This window comes from Lupinus angustifolius, unplaced genomic scaffold (genome assembly GCF_001865875.1).
Source record: "Lupinus angustifolius cultivar Tanjil unplaced genomic scaffold, LupAngTanjil_v1.0 Scaffold_26_28, whole genome shotgun sequence".
Taxonomy (NCBI): Eukaryota; Viridiplantae; Streptophyta; class Magnoliopsida; order Fabales; family Fabaceae; genus Lupinus; species Lupinus angustifolius.
The window spans coordinates 48,572-63,520 of NW_017720395.1; the positions used below are offsets into that span (position 1 = coordinate 48,572).

The following is a 14,949-nucleotide window of genomic DNA, read 5'->3' on the forward strand; positions in this document are numbered from 1 at the left end:
ATTATCTCTTTTAAGCTCTAAAATCTTGACATATATCATATTTAATCAATTCCTTTAAAATTATCCCAAAATTACTGACTGAAGAAGATAAGTTATCTTTTGGTATAGAGAAATACTTTATTCTCATAAATTTTGTATTCAATGTTGGGTACACTTCATGACCAAAATATAAAAGTGTTTGTGCGTCAAAAGACTGCATTCTTTTTAGGCAGGACATGCAAATTTCGACCATTTACTAACTTAACCTTGTCCGTTTGCCAACCAAGCTCATGGACAATTCTATTGGACAATACAAGTGGTTCACATACATAATTTAATAAAAAAGAAGAAAAATATAAATAAAATAATGATGAAATATGATTTTTAATTCCTCAAAAATTATGATCTTATGTAATTTTTTCAAATTCATATAAAATACCAATGTTTTGTTAAAAAAAATTCTTCAACAACTTTATTTAATTTTTTATTATTTTATTATATGCATATTTTTAATTATTCACCAATATCCACGAACATCTTCATGTCCGTTAATCCATTTTAGAATGGACAAGACATGAAATTTTGTCCATTAAAACGATGCAGGAATACCTGCCCACTTATATTTTGTGGGTATTTGTTGGCATAAGACATCCCATTTTGCCATCTCTAGATATAACACACTAAAGAACAAAATGACATATAAAAAATCAAATAAAGTCACCTGTTCTAGAAGAATGTGAGCTCCTCTTCTTGGTATCTACCATTTTGTCAGAAATCTTCATCTTTTTTTGCTTCTTCTTCCCACTCTGATCTTCATCTCTTACATCATTATGTACATTGCCCCCATCTTCATTGCCAACCTTATTCACTTCCTTCAAAGATTTTGCTGCCATTGTCTGCTTCTCATCAGATCTCAAATCAATCGACGCAACAAGTGATGATGCCAAAACAGGACTAGTATCTTTCGAAAAAGAGAACAAAACTCCAGTACCATTATGATTATCATTATCCCAACAAGGAAACTCCTCATACTGAAAATTAAACTTCTTTGGAATATAACCAGTACTTTTCCATAACTGGGGACCAAATATTGAATTCTTACCAAGTGTGGCAAATATCGAAGGGTCCCCACCCGGTATTCCCTGAACATGAACCCTTTCCTCGATAGGTTTCTTAGTCCATAACTTAAACGGTGTCCACGAGTTAGAAGAATCAACCTCTGACACTGCGATTTGGTTGTGTTTGTTTTTATTCTTCAACGAGGTTGTTTTTGTGGGATGATCATCTGACAAGTGAGTGACCTCAGTTTCCTCGGTGTTGTGCATGGTAGCAGCAATGACAACATCAATGTTTGGCTTGCATTTGTCACATGTGAAGGTGTCATCACCTTTGACGTAGCGAGAGCATCGTGTGTGGACCCACACACCGCACTCATCACATTTAACCATCTCCTCACCATCATCGAAAGTGACGCCGCAGATGCAGTCCACCGTCCATGAACCATCACCCCAATCTTCAACTGAATCCATATTCTGAAGGCCATAGCTTCTTCCTTTCATGAAGATGATCTAAATTCAATTGTGAATTGAGAAATTAGAGGCTAAATGATTTCTGAATTCAGGTTGCAATTAGAGATGGTCAATATTAATAGTTGTGAATTTGTGGATATTTAATACTAATGACAATTTACTCTAATTGTGATTAAAGATTTTTCACCCTTGGGCTCTTTTCTTTATTTATTAATTAAAAAATAAACTGTGTATTTTTTTCATGATCGGATAAATACTAAATTAAAACAGATATTTTTAATTCTAAATCTATATCTATACTATATATAAAGCCAAAACATGGTGTAACCACCACCATGTCATAATTTATATATTCCTATTTTGCCCTTCACATTATTTAATTTTTACACAAAAAACCATATAATCCTAATTAATCATCACTAACATATTAATTAACCACACCCCTCACCTTAAATTATACATTATCATAAACACACAACAATTATAATATAAAATACACTGAACAAATATATTCTAATTATAAAAAATGAAACATATAATACCACACAATATTGTTCGGCAGGCACGAAGTGCCTGTTAATACTAGTTAAAATAATGTAAATATAAAATAATATTAATAATGTAAATATATTTTATGATGTCAATAAATCTCATGTTAATAATTACTACATAAGTGATATATAGAATGATATATAATTTTGTAATAGAGAAAAAAAACTATATTGATAATGCAACAAAATAAAACTAAACTCATAAACTAACGACATAAAAGAGAAATAATCTCTTAAGTTATTCTCTATTTATATTTTATTTTTAGTATTATATTTATTTTATAATCATTTTATTTTTATTTTCTAGTTCTTTATAAGGGAGAATGTATCATTTCATTATATAAGTGAGAGCACAAATGCTTAAAGGAAGCTATATATTATATTGAATTATTGATCCTACTAAATGATATGATATTATGATATAAATAATTTTTGTATTAAAATTTGCTATTTTGGGAATCTGTACTCATGTGCAAAGAATAGAAAATCATTTACATTTGTGATAAATATCATTATTTTTAAATTTAAACATTTATTCTTATTCTATATTTTTAAAATTTTAATTAATAGATATTTATAATTAGTACTACCCTTTAAAATTATTCTTTATAAGTTTTTTCTTAAAAGAAAAAATGTATACATTATTAAAATATGAGTTTAATACAGTATCACTGTATCATTCATTATTCATTTTAATTACCATTGATTCTTAAAAAAGAATGAGTGCATATAAATATTTAGCTGACACTATATAGATATTACAATTTTTTCTTTTTTATATTTTTTCACAACTTAAAATTATTGGTACATTTATATAGGATATTTGCTAACATATTATACTTTTTAGAAAATAGTCTATATATCAATAGTGTAAAAGTTTTTTACTTATTAGTAATATTGTGAAATATGAGTCATACATCAAATAGAAAGAAATCTTATATTAAATTTAATTGGTTTGACGGTTAAACCGTGAGGTTGAACTTAATGATTCCATATATAATTAATAATTATTTATAAGCATATAATTATATGTAAATAAAAATTTATATAATTATTAATTATATATAATTATATTGAAATAACATATATTCATCTTTTGTTGGACTGAAATAAAACAAAATGTTAGTAGTATTCTATTTTTTAATTTTAAGTGAATTGTTCGATTCACTTCTCAAATTATTTTAATTTTAACCGAATTTAATACAATTGAACTAGAATTTTTTCAATTCAAAGAGATCCAATCCTTCAAGACCGCATGATCCTCACCACATTTACTATTAGTATATCATTTATTATTTATATTTTATTAACTAATAACTCCTAGATATGAATATACATGAATCATGGATATACATGAATCATGAATATGTATTAATTGTGTAAACTTTGATGGGAAGAAAAAAATAGAGAATGCTAAACCTTCAATGTTTACTAAAAAAAAGGAATAAAATAATAAATAAATTAAATTAAATTAAATAATTATTGCTTTTCTTAAATTACAAATTATGAAATCATTTTTGGCAAAACTTTTTTGAAGAATACCTAACTTGACAAAATTCCTACATTGGTCAACAAATAAACTTGAAGCTTATGAAATATATGAGAATTCATAACGAAGACGGTAAAGATTTGTGCATTGGGATCATTACTTCATTTCCTCGTTGTTCTTCCTTCCCTTCAATCTAGGGTTCTCTGAATATCCTTTTCGTGCTTCATTGCTTCGACTTCGATCTCTTCTTCAATCAAGGTACGTTGTTTCGTGTTGCAATTCCTTTTCCATTGCATCTTGTCTTTTCATTTCAGCATTCATTGACTATTCAGAACTCGAATTTGAGATTTTCATCGTGTTTATTCATTCAGTTGAATAGAATTCGTTATGACGATGGCTGATTCAGATTTCCCTATGGACAATGGGGCAAGTTGCTTGCCGATTCCACCAGACGAAGAAATTCGGATCGTATCTGAGTTGATCAAGGAATCGGAGCTTAACTTGAAAGAAGGCAACTTATACTACGTTATTTCTAACAGGTCTTATAAATCTATTCTTAATTTTGATGAATATTTGCTATGCTACATGATTTGTATTTTATTAGGATTATCATGTGTAAAAGAAATGAATCTTGTGTTATGCCTAGATATACATTCTCATAAAGATATTGACATATTGTAAAAATTGCGCTGCTTGCATGCTGCTTTCGTGCTTCAATATATTCAGTTAGGGTATGGGTACTAGTGTAATAACATATCATTAGGAAGCACAGAAACAGATACTGGATATGATTATGGCATAAGATGGAATAATGGGTACATTGTTACGGAAAAAATCATAAAATGGTTGAACGAATCATGGACAAAAAGAATTAGTTTGAATGATGGATACATTAGATAACAGTATGACAACAGTATTAAGGTGTCTAATGTATCCGTAGGGATACCACATCCTACCTGAGTTGTAAGGTATTTGCTGGTTGGTGATTTTATCATAAAGTGATAATTAATAAACATTAATGAAGATTTACAATCAATAAGTGTTTGACAACTGACTCTGGTTACTAGTAATCCTTGGGGAAAAAGGTACTGAAGTAAACCTTATCTTGTTGTTGTTGTCTTTTCTCACGATGTTTTCCTATATTTTTAACTTACATACCAGTTGTTTTATTAGTGGTTGTTTGTGCAATCTGCAACAGGCTGATTCCGCAACTTGAACATGTGACCTCTGGGTCACATGGCAATAACCCTAACTCTTGTGCCTAGGCTTTCCTTCATTTGTATCCATTTTCAATCAAGATTTTCCCTATCCATGCAGGTGGTTTTCAAGTTGGCAGAAGTATGCTAGGCCTTGCGTTGGTATGCTTTCAAATGACGAGCAATCTTCTAACAGCGAGCATGCCAACGAGGTTCACTCAGAGATTGCAGCTAGACCTGGGCCAATTGATAACTCTGATATTATTTCAAATGAAAATAATTGTGATGACAATAACTTAGATATTTGTCGAACGTTGGAAGAGGGGACAGACTATGTTTTAGTTCCTCAAAAAGTGTGGGAAAGACTGTTGGAATGGTAATTTTATTATTATTATTATTATTATTATTATCATTATTATCAACTTGAATGTTACTTAAAGAAGAGTAAAATAAACATATTTTATGCTGATGCTGTAACTATTCTTTGAAGAAAGAATCATTTAAACATGTTTCCATACATTTAATTAAGTATGCAGAGGGATATTTCTTGTAGGCACAGATTTAGTATCACAAGTTAAGTTTTAGGAAGCAATTTTGTAATGGGTATATTGCCAGCCTTCAATTTACAGACCTGGGGTTGGAATCTAATGAAATAATAGCTGAAAAGATGTTTAAATTTGTTTTTTTTGCTTCCACCTTTTTATTTATTTTAAATCCATGCCCCCGAGTCCTTCATTCCTTATAGGCAGTATACTCTGGGTTGTAGTCAAATCTGGAAATTTTGCACAAAAGTTGTTCTTGAACCTTTTGCTTGTTTAGCTTTAATATTGATAATTTGAAGATGTTCTATGTACTGAAGCATGTTGGGATTACGGCAGTAAAAAAAATGCATGGTGTTAATTCAATGTTTTCAAGAGTTGGTTTAAAGTGCTTTATTTCTAGAGTATTTGTTTAAATAGGTTTGCCGCTCACAATTGTCTAGGTACAAAGGTGGACCCGCATTACCTAGGAAGTTGATTTCTCAGGGTGTTGGACAGAAGCAACACAGTGTTGAGGTTTACCCACTTACTCTGAAGGTGACGGATGCTAGAGATAACCGTAAATCAACTGTAAAGTTAAGCAAAAAGGTACCGATTGATTTTGTTCTTGGCTCTTTTTTGTGTGCTAATTAGATTCAAAAATAGTAATGCCAATGCTTTGAAAAGGGTTCCCGTGTGTCTGTTTGTATGTGCTGTATGAATGACCTTCAATTATCAGTTTATCATTACTAGGGATGAAGGGATTATATTATTGTTGTAAGACTAAGATTGCAACGAAGAGGGAGGTGAATTAGTTGACTTAAAATTATGGTCATTTTTTCTGCAAAATCAAGAGTTAAGTGTAGCGGAGAAATTATGCAGAAAATTAATAGATAAAGGAGAAGAGAGTACACTGAAATTTTATATATTGGTTCACCTTCTTGTCCATAGAAGGCTACGTCCAGTATTCTTGCAACACAAGAGATTTCTTCATTAAATATTATGAGTTGTAATTATAATATCTCAACCTGAGACCTCTATGTACTTTACACACTCACTAATATTTATGTCACTCTTGAAAAACACCTTTTCAAGTGATTCTATCTCATTTCTTATCACACCCTTGTGAAGGAAAGATTTCTGAAATATTAATGAAGAAATTATAACAATGGTAGAATTGCCTTTACAAGTATTGAATGTAATATCACTTGCAATCCGATAACTTTTTGTATACTAAGTAATAATGCTCTTATATGTTTGTAAAAACTTCGAAACACTTTACTTCAAGCAACTCAGAAAATTTACTTTGAAAGTTTAAGAACAAATTGAAAAAGTGCAGAAAAATATTTCAACGAATTTTCATAATTATGTTTGAAAGTTTGTGTAAGAATTCTTGAAAGGGTAGAAATTGATTGGAATGAAACCATTTCCCTTGGGATGAAAACCATTCATTTTGAAATCTGAAAACTGGTGCAACAACTCTCAGTAATCGATTACTCAAACACGCTGTCCAAGTGTCAATTAAATTTTAATTTGAGTAATCGATTACAACATTTGAGTAATCGATTACCCTGCACAATTTTTGTTGAGTAATTGGTTTTCTCACTTATATAACCTATTACTTAGATATAGTAACATGTTACACACTTTTTTTTTTAAATTGTTTTGTTTATATTTTAGTGTTTCAATTTTCTTTAAAAATAATTTGAGCATTACTACTATTGTATATTTGAGAGTATATGATAGAAATATCTATTTAGACTTAGACTAATTTGTCTTGAAGCTTTGTCTTCATAAGTATTCTTCTTTTTCTTCTTTTTGGTAATGTTAGTGTCTTCATCAAAACCATTCCAAAGTCAGGAACAAAGATCTTCTTCACAATTGTTTGTATAACTTTTAATATTTCATACGAATTAGTTTTTACTTCTTGCAGTCTTAAGTTTAATCAGGGTCATCAAATTGGGATTTCACTAGCAAGCAATAGGACAATTTATCTTACACTTAGGGCAATAATTTATTTAGGGAAAGGATAAGTGTCAAAGTCTCTTCAAGAGCTTTGGGCAATAATTTATCTTACACTTTTTGTTCGTGAAGATTCCAAAAAATCATTTACTATATTATCATGTTTGTTAATATATAAAACAGACTGTTATAGATGTATTTAAATGATTGAAATAAAATAAAAAAATATTACTTGAGATGATTGCTACTCTATTTTTATGTAGAAAAAAAGAAATATTATTATGATGAGGATAAGAGTAAATCACCACCCTACTTTTTCACGCATTCCACAATTTTTGCTCTCGTTCTTGATTATGTACATGAAATAATTAAACACTATTTGCTATTATATGTCTTGCTCTGTTCTTTCCTATTAGCTAGTGTTTAAAATCCATTAACCTTTCGTTGAAACTTGAAATTTCCAAATTCAAAAGAGATTACAAATATAAAAATTTACTTTTTTAATCTTTGATTAGCATCAATGATTTGAGACTAACCATCATTCTATTTCTGTAATATATTTTAGGCCACCATAAGTGAGCTTTATGAGCTAGTGTGCAAAATTAAAGGAGTTGAGCAGAAAAAGGTTCTTCTCTTTCTTTTCTTCTTATTTATCTATTATTTTATATTTCATTTGTTATAAAATCTTACACATCCTCATCTGTCCTTTTTTTGTTGGTTGTAAAATATGTTAGGCTCATATATGGGATTACTTCAATTTTTCTAAAAATACATTGCTGACTGTCTCAGACCAGACATTGGAGGATGCAAACTTGACGATGGACCAAGATGTGAGTAGTTTTGAGTTATGTGGATCTTTTAAAGTATAGTTGATTTCAAGTTGGAAATAGAAGTATGACGCTTTATGAGATCTGTTTTTTTGCCTATGAAGTGGATATTATGAAGCACTAAAATTGTCCTTCTCTATTTGAAGGAAGCTTGTGTTAAATATTTGGTCTTTCGATACCTTTAAATAGAGATTTTAGCTGAACATTCTCGTGGAGTTCTTATAAATTCATGTCTAGATACCAAGATATGATAACTTTGTGTTTGGTATTGTAATTGTTCTTCTATAGAAGATTGATGTTCCTGATTCATGTCTTGCTCACAGATTCTTCTAGAAGTATCACTTGATAGAGATCGTTCTTCTCATTCTGGCATGGATTCAGTGGGAAATGAGTTAGCTTTGATACCATTAGAACCTCCAAGGTCATCTGTGTCAATTGCAGGGGGACCTACCATGTCAAATGGTCACTCAACTGGGTCTAGTTTTAATTTGTATCATGGAACTTCTGCAAGTTCATCATTGATCAGTATGGATGATAAAAATGATAATGTCTGTAGAGGGGAAAGGGATGGCTTGGCAGGACTGCAGAACTTGGGAAATACATGCTTCATGAATAGTGCTCTTCAATGCTTAGTCCACACTCCACCAATTGTTGAATATTTCTTACAAGATTACGGTGATGATATCAACACTGACAATCCTTTAGGAATGCGTGTATGTGACCATTTATGTTGGCTTTTATTTTATTTTTCCCAGTGCTATAAGTTTATAAGATTTTGTACTATGATGGATTTATGTTGAAGGCCATGTACATTAATTTTGAAGCTGTATGATGTGTCTGATATGCAGGGTGAGTTGGCACTTGCATTTGGTGACTTGTTGAGAAAACTGTGGTCCTCAGGGCAAACTGCTATTCCACCCCGTGTATTCAAGGGCAAACTGGCCCGATTTGCTCCGCAATTCAGTGGTTATAATCAACATGATTCTCAAGTTAGTTTCTGAAAATTTTCAAAGTTCTTTATTTCTGTGAACGCTGTCAAGTTAATATACCCGAGTACTGTTATTACTTATTTGAAATCTGTTTCCTTGCCTAACATTAGGAGAACTGTAGGTATTCTTCCAGCAATGTTTCTTAATATCAAATGCCTTCTGTTGACTAAACATTGTTTCCATAGGTTACTAGAAACCATAATTGGTTCCTTATTTCAACCTCTAGTTGGTTAGCATTTTCAATTTTCAGAATAAGGACATTTTGTCCAAAAATATATGAATAAGGAAGAATAGTATGAGAATAATTTTTAGGCCATATACACTTGCACTTTAGATCGCATGGAATTTAATTTGGGGTGCTGGAAATATAATGTTTTCAATTTGGAGGTGAACCTCGGTGTAATGGTAAACTTGCTTGCCTTATGACCTGAGGGTCATGGGTTCAAATTTTGGAAACATTCTTTTCGCTTGCAAAGGTAAGACTACATACATCTTTCCTCCCCAGACCCCACCAGGTGGGAGCCTTGTGCTCTGGACCATATTTTTTAATTTGGTCTTTGAAAAATTCACCTTTCAGTGGGTCTAAAGGTAATTGTAACTGACCATTTGTAACTGAAATTGCTGTCAGAAGTTTCTGTCGGCCTCTTAACAATATTTTCTCTTTTTGAAGTACCAAAATGAAAGATGATGTGATTCTGAGGGATTGACACTCTGTTCCAGCTTTATTTTTCAGCACCCTCATCATTCTATCGTATTCCTATTACACTGTAGATATTTCATAGGAAGCATAGGGTTTCTTTCATTACATTTCTCTATCCATGATTCTGATGAATGCCATTTTTATATTAAAAGCTATCCTGCTTTTGTTTAGATTAGGAGGTCATTACATTTATGGGTTAATGAATTTTTGGAATTGTTTGTCAGATTCATTTAAGTTGGCTGTTGCCTGTATGTTATATCTGCATGGCCTGTTTATGAGTTTAAACCTTGATAGGAATGTTTCTCTATAAGGGAGTCATAAAGTGATTTGATGGTTAAGCTGAAGGGTATAAGGAATGGAGTTAAGGAGGTTGTGGGTTCGAGTCTCACTCACAACAAAATACTAACATCTAACATTTGCCAATAAGAAAAAGGAACGTTTCTCTATATTTTGCATGTTTTTAAATTGGGCATTTTTTATTTGTAGTGTTAATTTCTATCCTGTAAACTGTTTTCTCTAAGGACTAAAATCTCAAAGATAGTAAATAAATTATGCATAATCTGATCCAGATCACCTTGCATTTACATTTTCTGTTCCCATTTCTCTTGAGTATAACATTGTCATGAGTGGATCATTTGCAATATACGGATAGCTTTCCTTGTCATGGGTGTATGATGCTGTAGTGTTATGTGAAGCTACAATTTACAAATTCAAGATAAAGGATACATCAGGGGATGTTGTTTTATTGGAGGTTGTTGGGCGAGCTAACCCTGTAAACATTGCATATATGTATATATCTTTGTATGTATGAAGTATAAACAATTTAGAGAAACTCTCCAACAGCTTTCTGGGGGTGGGGGTGTCTGTGGGACAATTGAGAGTAACTGTCTGACAGCTTTCTGGTGATTTTAAAAATTACCTTCTGTACTCAATTTTATGAGCCATTGAGCTTCTGCTTGTTATGGTTGTTGTATGTGCTTTGAGTAATGGTTAACATTCTTTAGGAGTTGCTTGCGTTTTTATTGGATGGGCTGCATGAAGATTTGAATCGGGTTAAACAAAAGCCCTACATTGAAATGAAGGACTCTGATGGTAGGCCAGATGAGGAAGTCGCATATGAGTGTTGGAAAAATCATATGGCTCGGAATGATTCATTGATTGTTGATATTTGCCAAGTGAGTACATATTTATGCATGTCAATGTTATAAGTTATTTAATACTCTCATATTGGTAGATTCCATTTGAATAGGGACAAAAAAATGAGAAAAGAAAATGGAATAACTGTAGTTACTAATTGCTATTTTTGTTTTTTGTTTACTCATACTCACTTCCGTTTTATAATTTCTTTGTATGCTTTCTTGAGTTTTCCCTTAAAAAACAAGCCTTCTGAGATCTCTATCAATTATTATTGTGTTGATTTTCTATTAAAGCTTGACATTTTCAAGTACATGCTATGTATCTTTACTATTTACTAAGTATTGCATTGTTTGCTTTTTCTGCTATAAAATGCTCAGGGTCAATACAAGTCAACTCTGGTTTGTCCAGCATGTGATAAAGTTTCTATCACTTTCGATCCCTTCATGTATTTATCATTACCAATGCCTTCCACTATCACAAGGACAATGACAGTGACTGTCTTTCATGGTGATGGGAGTGGTCTTCCCATGCCATTCACTGTGAACGTTCTGAAGCTTGGTTGCTGCAGAGATCTTTGCACTGCATTGGGGACTGCATGCTGCTTGAAGAGTGATGAAACGCTTTTGCTTGCAAAGGTAAGTGCTTCAGAAGAAAGTTAGGTTTCCTTATGGCTTTTCTACTTGGTCTTTATTTCAGTGGTTGATGCTGTGTTTATATGTCTAACTTTCAGGTTTATGATCATAAAATTTTTCGATATCTAGAGAATCCCCTGGAACCACTGTCTTCAATAAAGGACGAGGAACATATTGTTGCCTATCGACTCAAAAAAGGACCCCGGAAAACGAAACTAGAAATAATGCATAGGGATAAGTAAGTTTACCTGTTGATTTATGCTGTGAGGCCTATATTCTTAATAGGGAAAGGCACAAAGCTCTGTTGAGTCATGGTGAACTTATTGGGAGATTTCTTCTTAAGGTTTATTTTAACCGAGTATTCCACTTGGTTACGTGAGTTATGTGATAGGATGAGGGGGAAACCACCCATCACTAAGGTATATCATAGGAGGCCACGTGGCAGCCATGTGGTAGTGTGAGGTGGCTATGGTAACTGCTGAAGCAGTATTCCTAACTGCCGTAGCAGTGTAGGAGTAAAGGGGGGGAAAGTATAAATAGGGGATTGGGGGAATCATTGTATTCAACTTTTGAAGTATTGAGTAGGAGGGGATTTGATTCAGGGAATCAACCTTGTAGTGTGTAATTGATTCAGGGAATCAATTAGGGTTCTTCATTGTATTCTTCTAATCTTGCAATCAATAAAGAGGTATTAGTATCCGGAATTCAATTGATTCCGGATCGATCTTGTTTGAATCTTCTTCTTCTTTTGTGCAATTCTTTTACCATGCCCTGAAAGCCGCTGCCGATTCAACGAAAATTCATGAAGACTCGAAGTATGTCACGTTCCAGAGATGATTGGGAACAAGAAAGGGAAGATATGAGAATTAGGTTGGAATTTGCGGAATCCTTAGTGAAGAAGTATGAGGAGCAAATGGTGGAGATGTCCGCGAAGATGGAGGGTTATGGCTTCAACGCCGACGCGGAACACGGCGGCGACGCCGCCAGTTCAGTTCACGGTGGGATTTGCCAAGACAATGGTGAGAGAAGAAGCAGGGAACCCCGCACCAGTGAGAATCGCGGAGGAGAACATTTCCGTAACAGAGGGTTCCGTCGCGGTGGTGAGGTTTCAGGCAGAGAAGAGCTTAGGGGAGAGATTCGTGACGGCAACGAATTCCGCGGAGGAGCTTACGGCGGAAACGAATCCCGTGCCGGTGTTCTAGACGGAAACGAATTTCGCAGAGGTGTGCTTCACGAAGGAGACGAATTCCAGGGAGGAGCGTGCAGCGGAAATGACTTCCACGCCGGCGTTCATGACTTCCACGCCGGCGTTCATGACGGAAATGAATTCCGTGGAGGCGTTCCGGGCAGAAGCAAACTCAGAAGGGGGGTTCAGGGCAGAAACGAAGCACGTGGAGGTGCTCAGGGCGGAGATGGTTTATGTGCCGGTGTTCACGGTGGGAATGAGCCGCGGGGAGGAGCTCCTTGTGGTAGAAACGAAGGGAGAGGGGAAACTCAGTGGAGAAATGATTTTGTAAGGGAGGAGAATGAGTTTAGAGGAGGAATTCAAGGAGGAAGGGGTTTTATAAGGGAGGATAACCCTTTTAGGCGGGAAACATGGAGGAAATTGGAGATTCCAATCTTCTCCGGTGACAATGCATATGGATGGACTCACAGACTAGAGAGGTATTTTCAGTTGAAAGAACTTACCGAGGGGGAGAAAATGCAGGCCACAGTTATGGCACTTGAAGGAAAGGCTTTGAGTTGGTATCACTGGTGGGAACAATGCAACCCGAGCCCGAATTGGGATGGATTCAAGATTGCGGTGGTTCGAAGGTTCCAACCTTCGATGATTCAGAATCCATTTGAACAGTTATTAGCCCTTAAACAAACCGGGTCCGTTGAGGAATTTGTGGAAGATTTTGAGAACTATGTTGGGGCATTGAGAAACATCGATCCGGAATTTACCAGGGGAATATTTTTGAATGGGTTGAATGAAGAGTTTCGTGCCGAGGTGAAGTTGTATGAGTTACAATCTTTATCCGAGGTGATCCAGAAGGTGCTATTGATTGAGCAGAAGAATGCCATCTTGAGTAAGAGGGGCTCGTTTGGGTATGCAAGCCGGACCGGAGGGAACCAGAGGGTAAACCCCTATTCCAGAACAGTAACGGTGGAATCAAAACCAATAGGGGACGGGAAGCAGAACAACTTCGGGGGAAGTAACACAGTTGGACACTCTGCACCGAGACCTGTCAGTGAGGTTCGGCCAAGAGGGGGAGAGTTCAAACATTTGACCAGTGCTGAGGTGAGGGAAAGGCGCGAAAAAGGGCTATGTTTTCGTTGTGATGAGCCTTTTACTAGAGATCATCGGTGCAAAAATAGGCAATTTAGAATGCTTATTTTGGAGGAAGAGGAGGATGATGAGGACGGTATAGGGGAAGATAGTATAGACGCAGCGGAGGTACAGGATCTGAGGTTGTCATTGTGCTCTATGTCGGGGTTCACTACGACCCGTTCATGGAAGGTTGAAGGGATGTTAAAGGGAAGAAAGGTAGTTGTCCTCATTGACTGTGGGGCTTCTCACAACTTCATAGCTCATGAGGTGGTGCAGGAGTTGAGACTATTGGTTCAGAATACTCCTTCTTATATGGTGGAGGTAGGAGATGGGCGTAAGGTGGAATGTAGGGGGAAGTGCGCGCACTTATCTTTCCAGATACAGAATCTAGAAGTGACCCAAGACTTTTACCTCTTCAGTCTCAAAGGGGTTGATTTGGTGTTGGGTTTGGAGTGGCTATCGGGATTGGATGAGGTCCAAGCTGATTTTGGTAAATTGGAACTCACGATCAAGCAAGGCCAGAAGTCGATCCGTATTACCGGAGATCCAGCCTTAGCCAAAACCGAGGTCTCATATGGTGCTCTGTTGCAGGTCATTCGAGCAGAGGGAGAAGGGTTGATCATGCGTTGTGAATCATCAGATCCGAGAGAGGGTGGGATGGAGAGCACGTCGATCCGTATGTTGCAAGTGCTCGAGGATTTTGAAGAGTTATTCACCGATCCTACAGGTTTACCACCGGTACGAAGGCAGGATCATGCCATACATCTGATTGAGGAGGCAGCTATCCCCAATATTAGACCGTACAAATATCCTCACTATCAGAAAACCGAGATCGAAGGCTTGGTTAGGGAGATGTTGGGGTCAGAGGTGATTTAGCATAGCATCAGTCCTTATTCCAGTCCTGTCATTTTGGTGAAAAAGAAGGATGGGGGTTGGAGATTCGGTGTCGATTTCTGGGCCTCATAGGTTATTACCGTAGGTTTGTGCAAGGGTATGGGAGAATTGCCAAACCTCTCACGGATTTATTGAAAAAAGATAACTTCGTGTGGACCGAAGAAGCCACTCAGGCCTTTCAGACCCTCAAGGGGGCCATGGTCAGTTTATCGATGTTGGCCGTGCCCGATTT

General features: G+C 35.1%; 1 protein-coding gene across 3 annotated transcripts in view; it reads left to right on the plus strand.

Annotated features, from left to right (window-relative positions):
* The first annotated feature begins 3,632 nt into the window (after positions 1-3,632).
* The window catches only part of LOC109338470 (ubiquitin carboxyl-terminal hydrolase 9-like), a 16,875-nt gene continuing 5,558 nt past the window's right edge, over positions 3,633-14,949 (plus strand). For 2 of the 3 annotated variants that reach the window (XM_019575724.1, XM_019575725.1), the window contains exons 1-11: positions 3,633-3,806; positions 3,920-4,087; positions 4,866-5,120; positions 5,727-5,871; positions 7,790-7,849; positions 7,959-8,054; positions 8,375-8,764; positions 8,900-9,040; positions 10,745-10,915; positions 11,255-11,512; positions 11,608-11,747. In XM_019575724.1, the coding sequence (XP_019431269.1) occupies positions 3,936-4,087; positions 4,866-5,120; positions 5,727-5,871; positions 7,790-7,849; positions 7,959-8,054; positions 8,375-8,764; positions 8,900-9,040; positions 10,745-10,915; positions 11,255-11,512; positions 11,608-11,747 (1,808 nt within the window). In that variant the 5' untranslated portion in view covers positions 3,633-3,806; positions 3,920-3,935. The remainder of the gene's footprint in view (positions 3,807-3,919; positions 4,088-4,865; positions 5,121-5,726; positions 5,872-7,789; positions 7,850-7,958; positions 8,055-8,374; positions 8,765-8,899; positions 9,041-10,744; positions 10,916-11,254; positions 11,513-11,607; positions 11,748-14,949) is intronic. The other variant, XM_019575726.1, reaches the window with a different exon arrangement.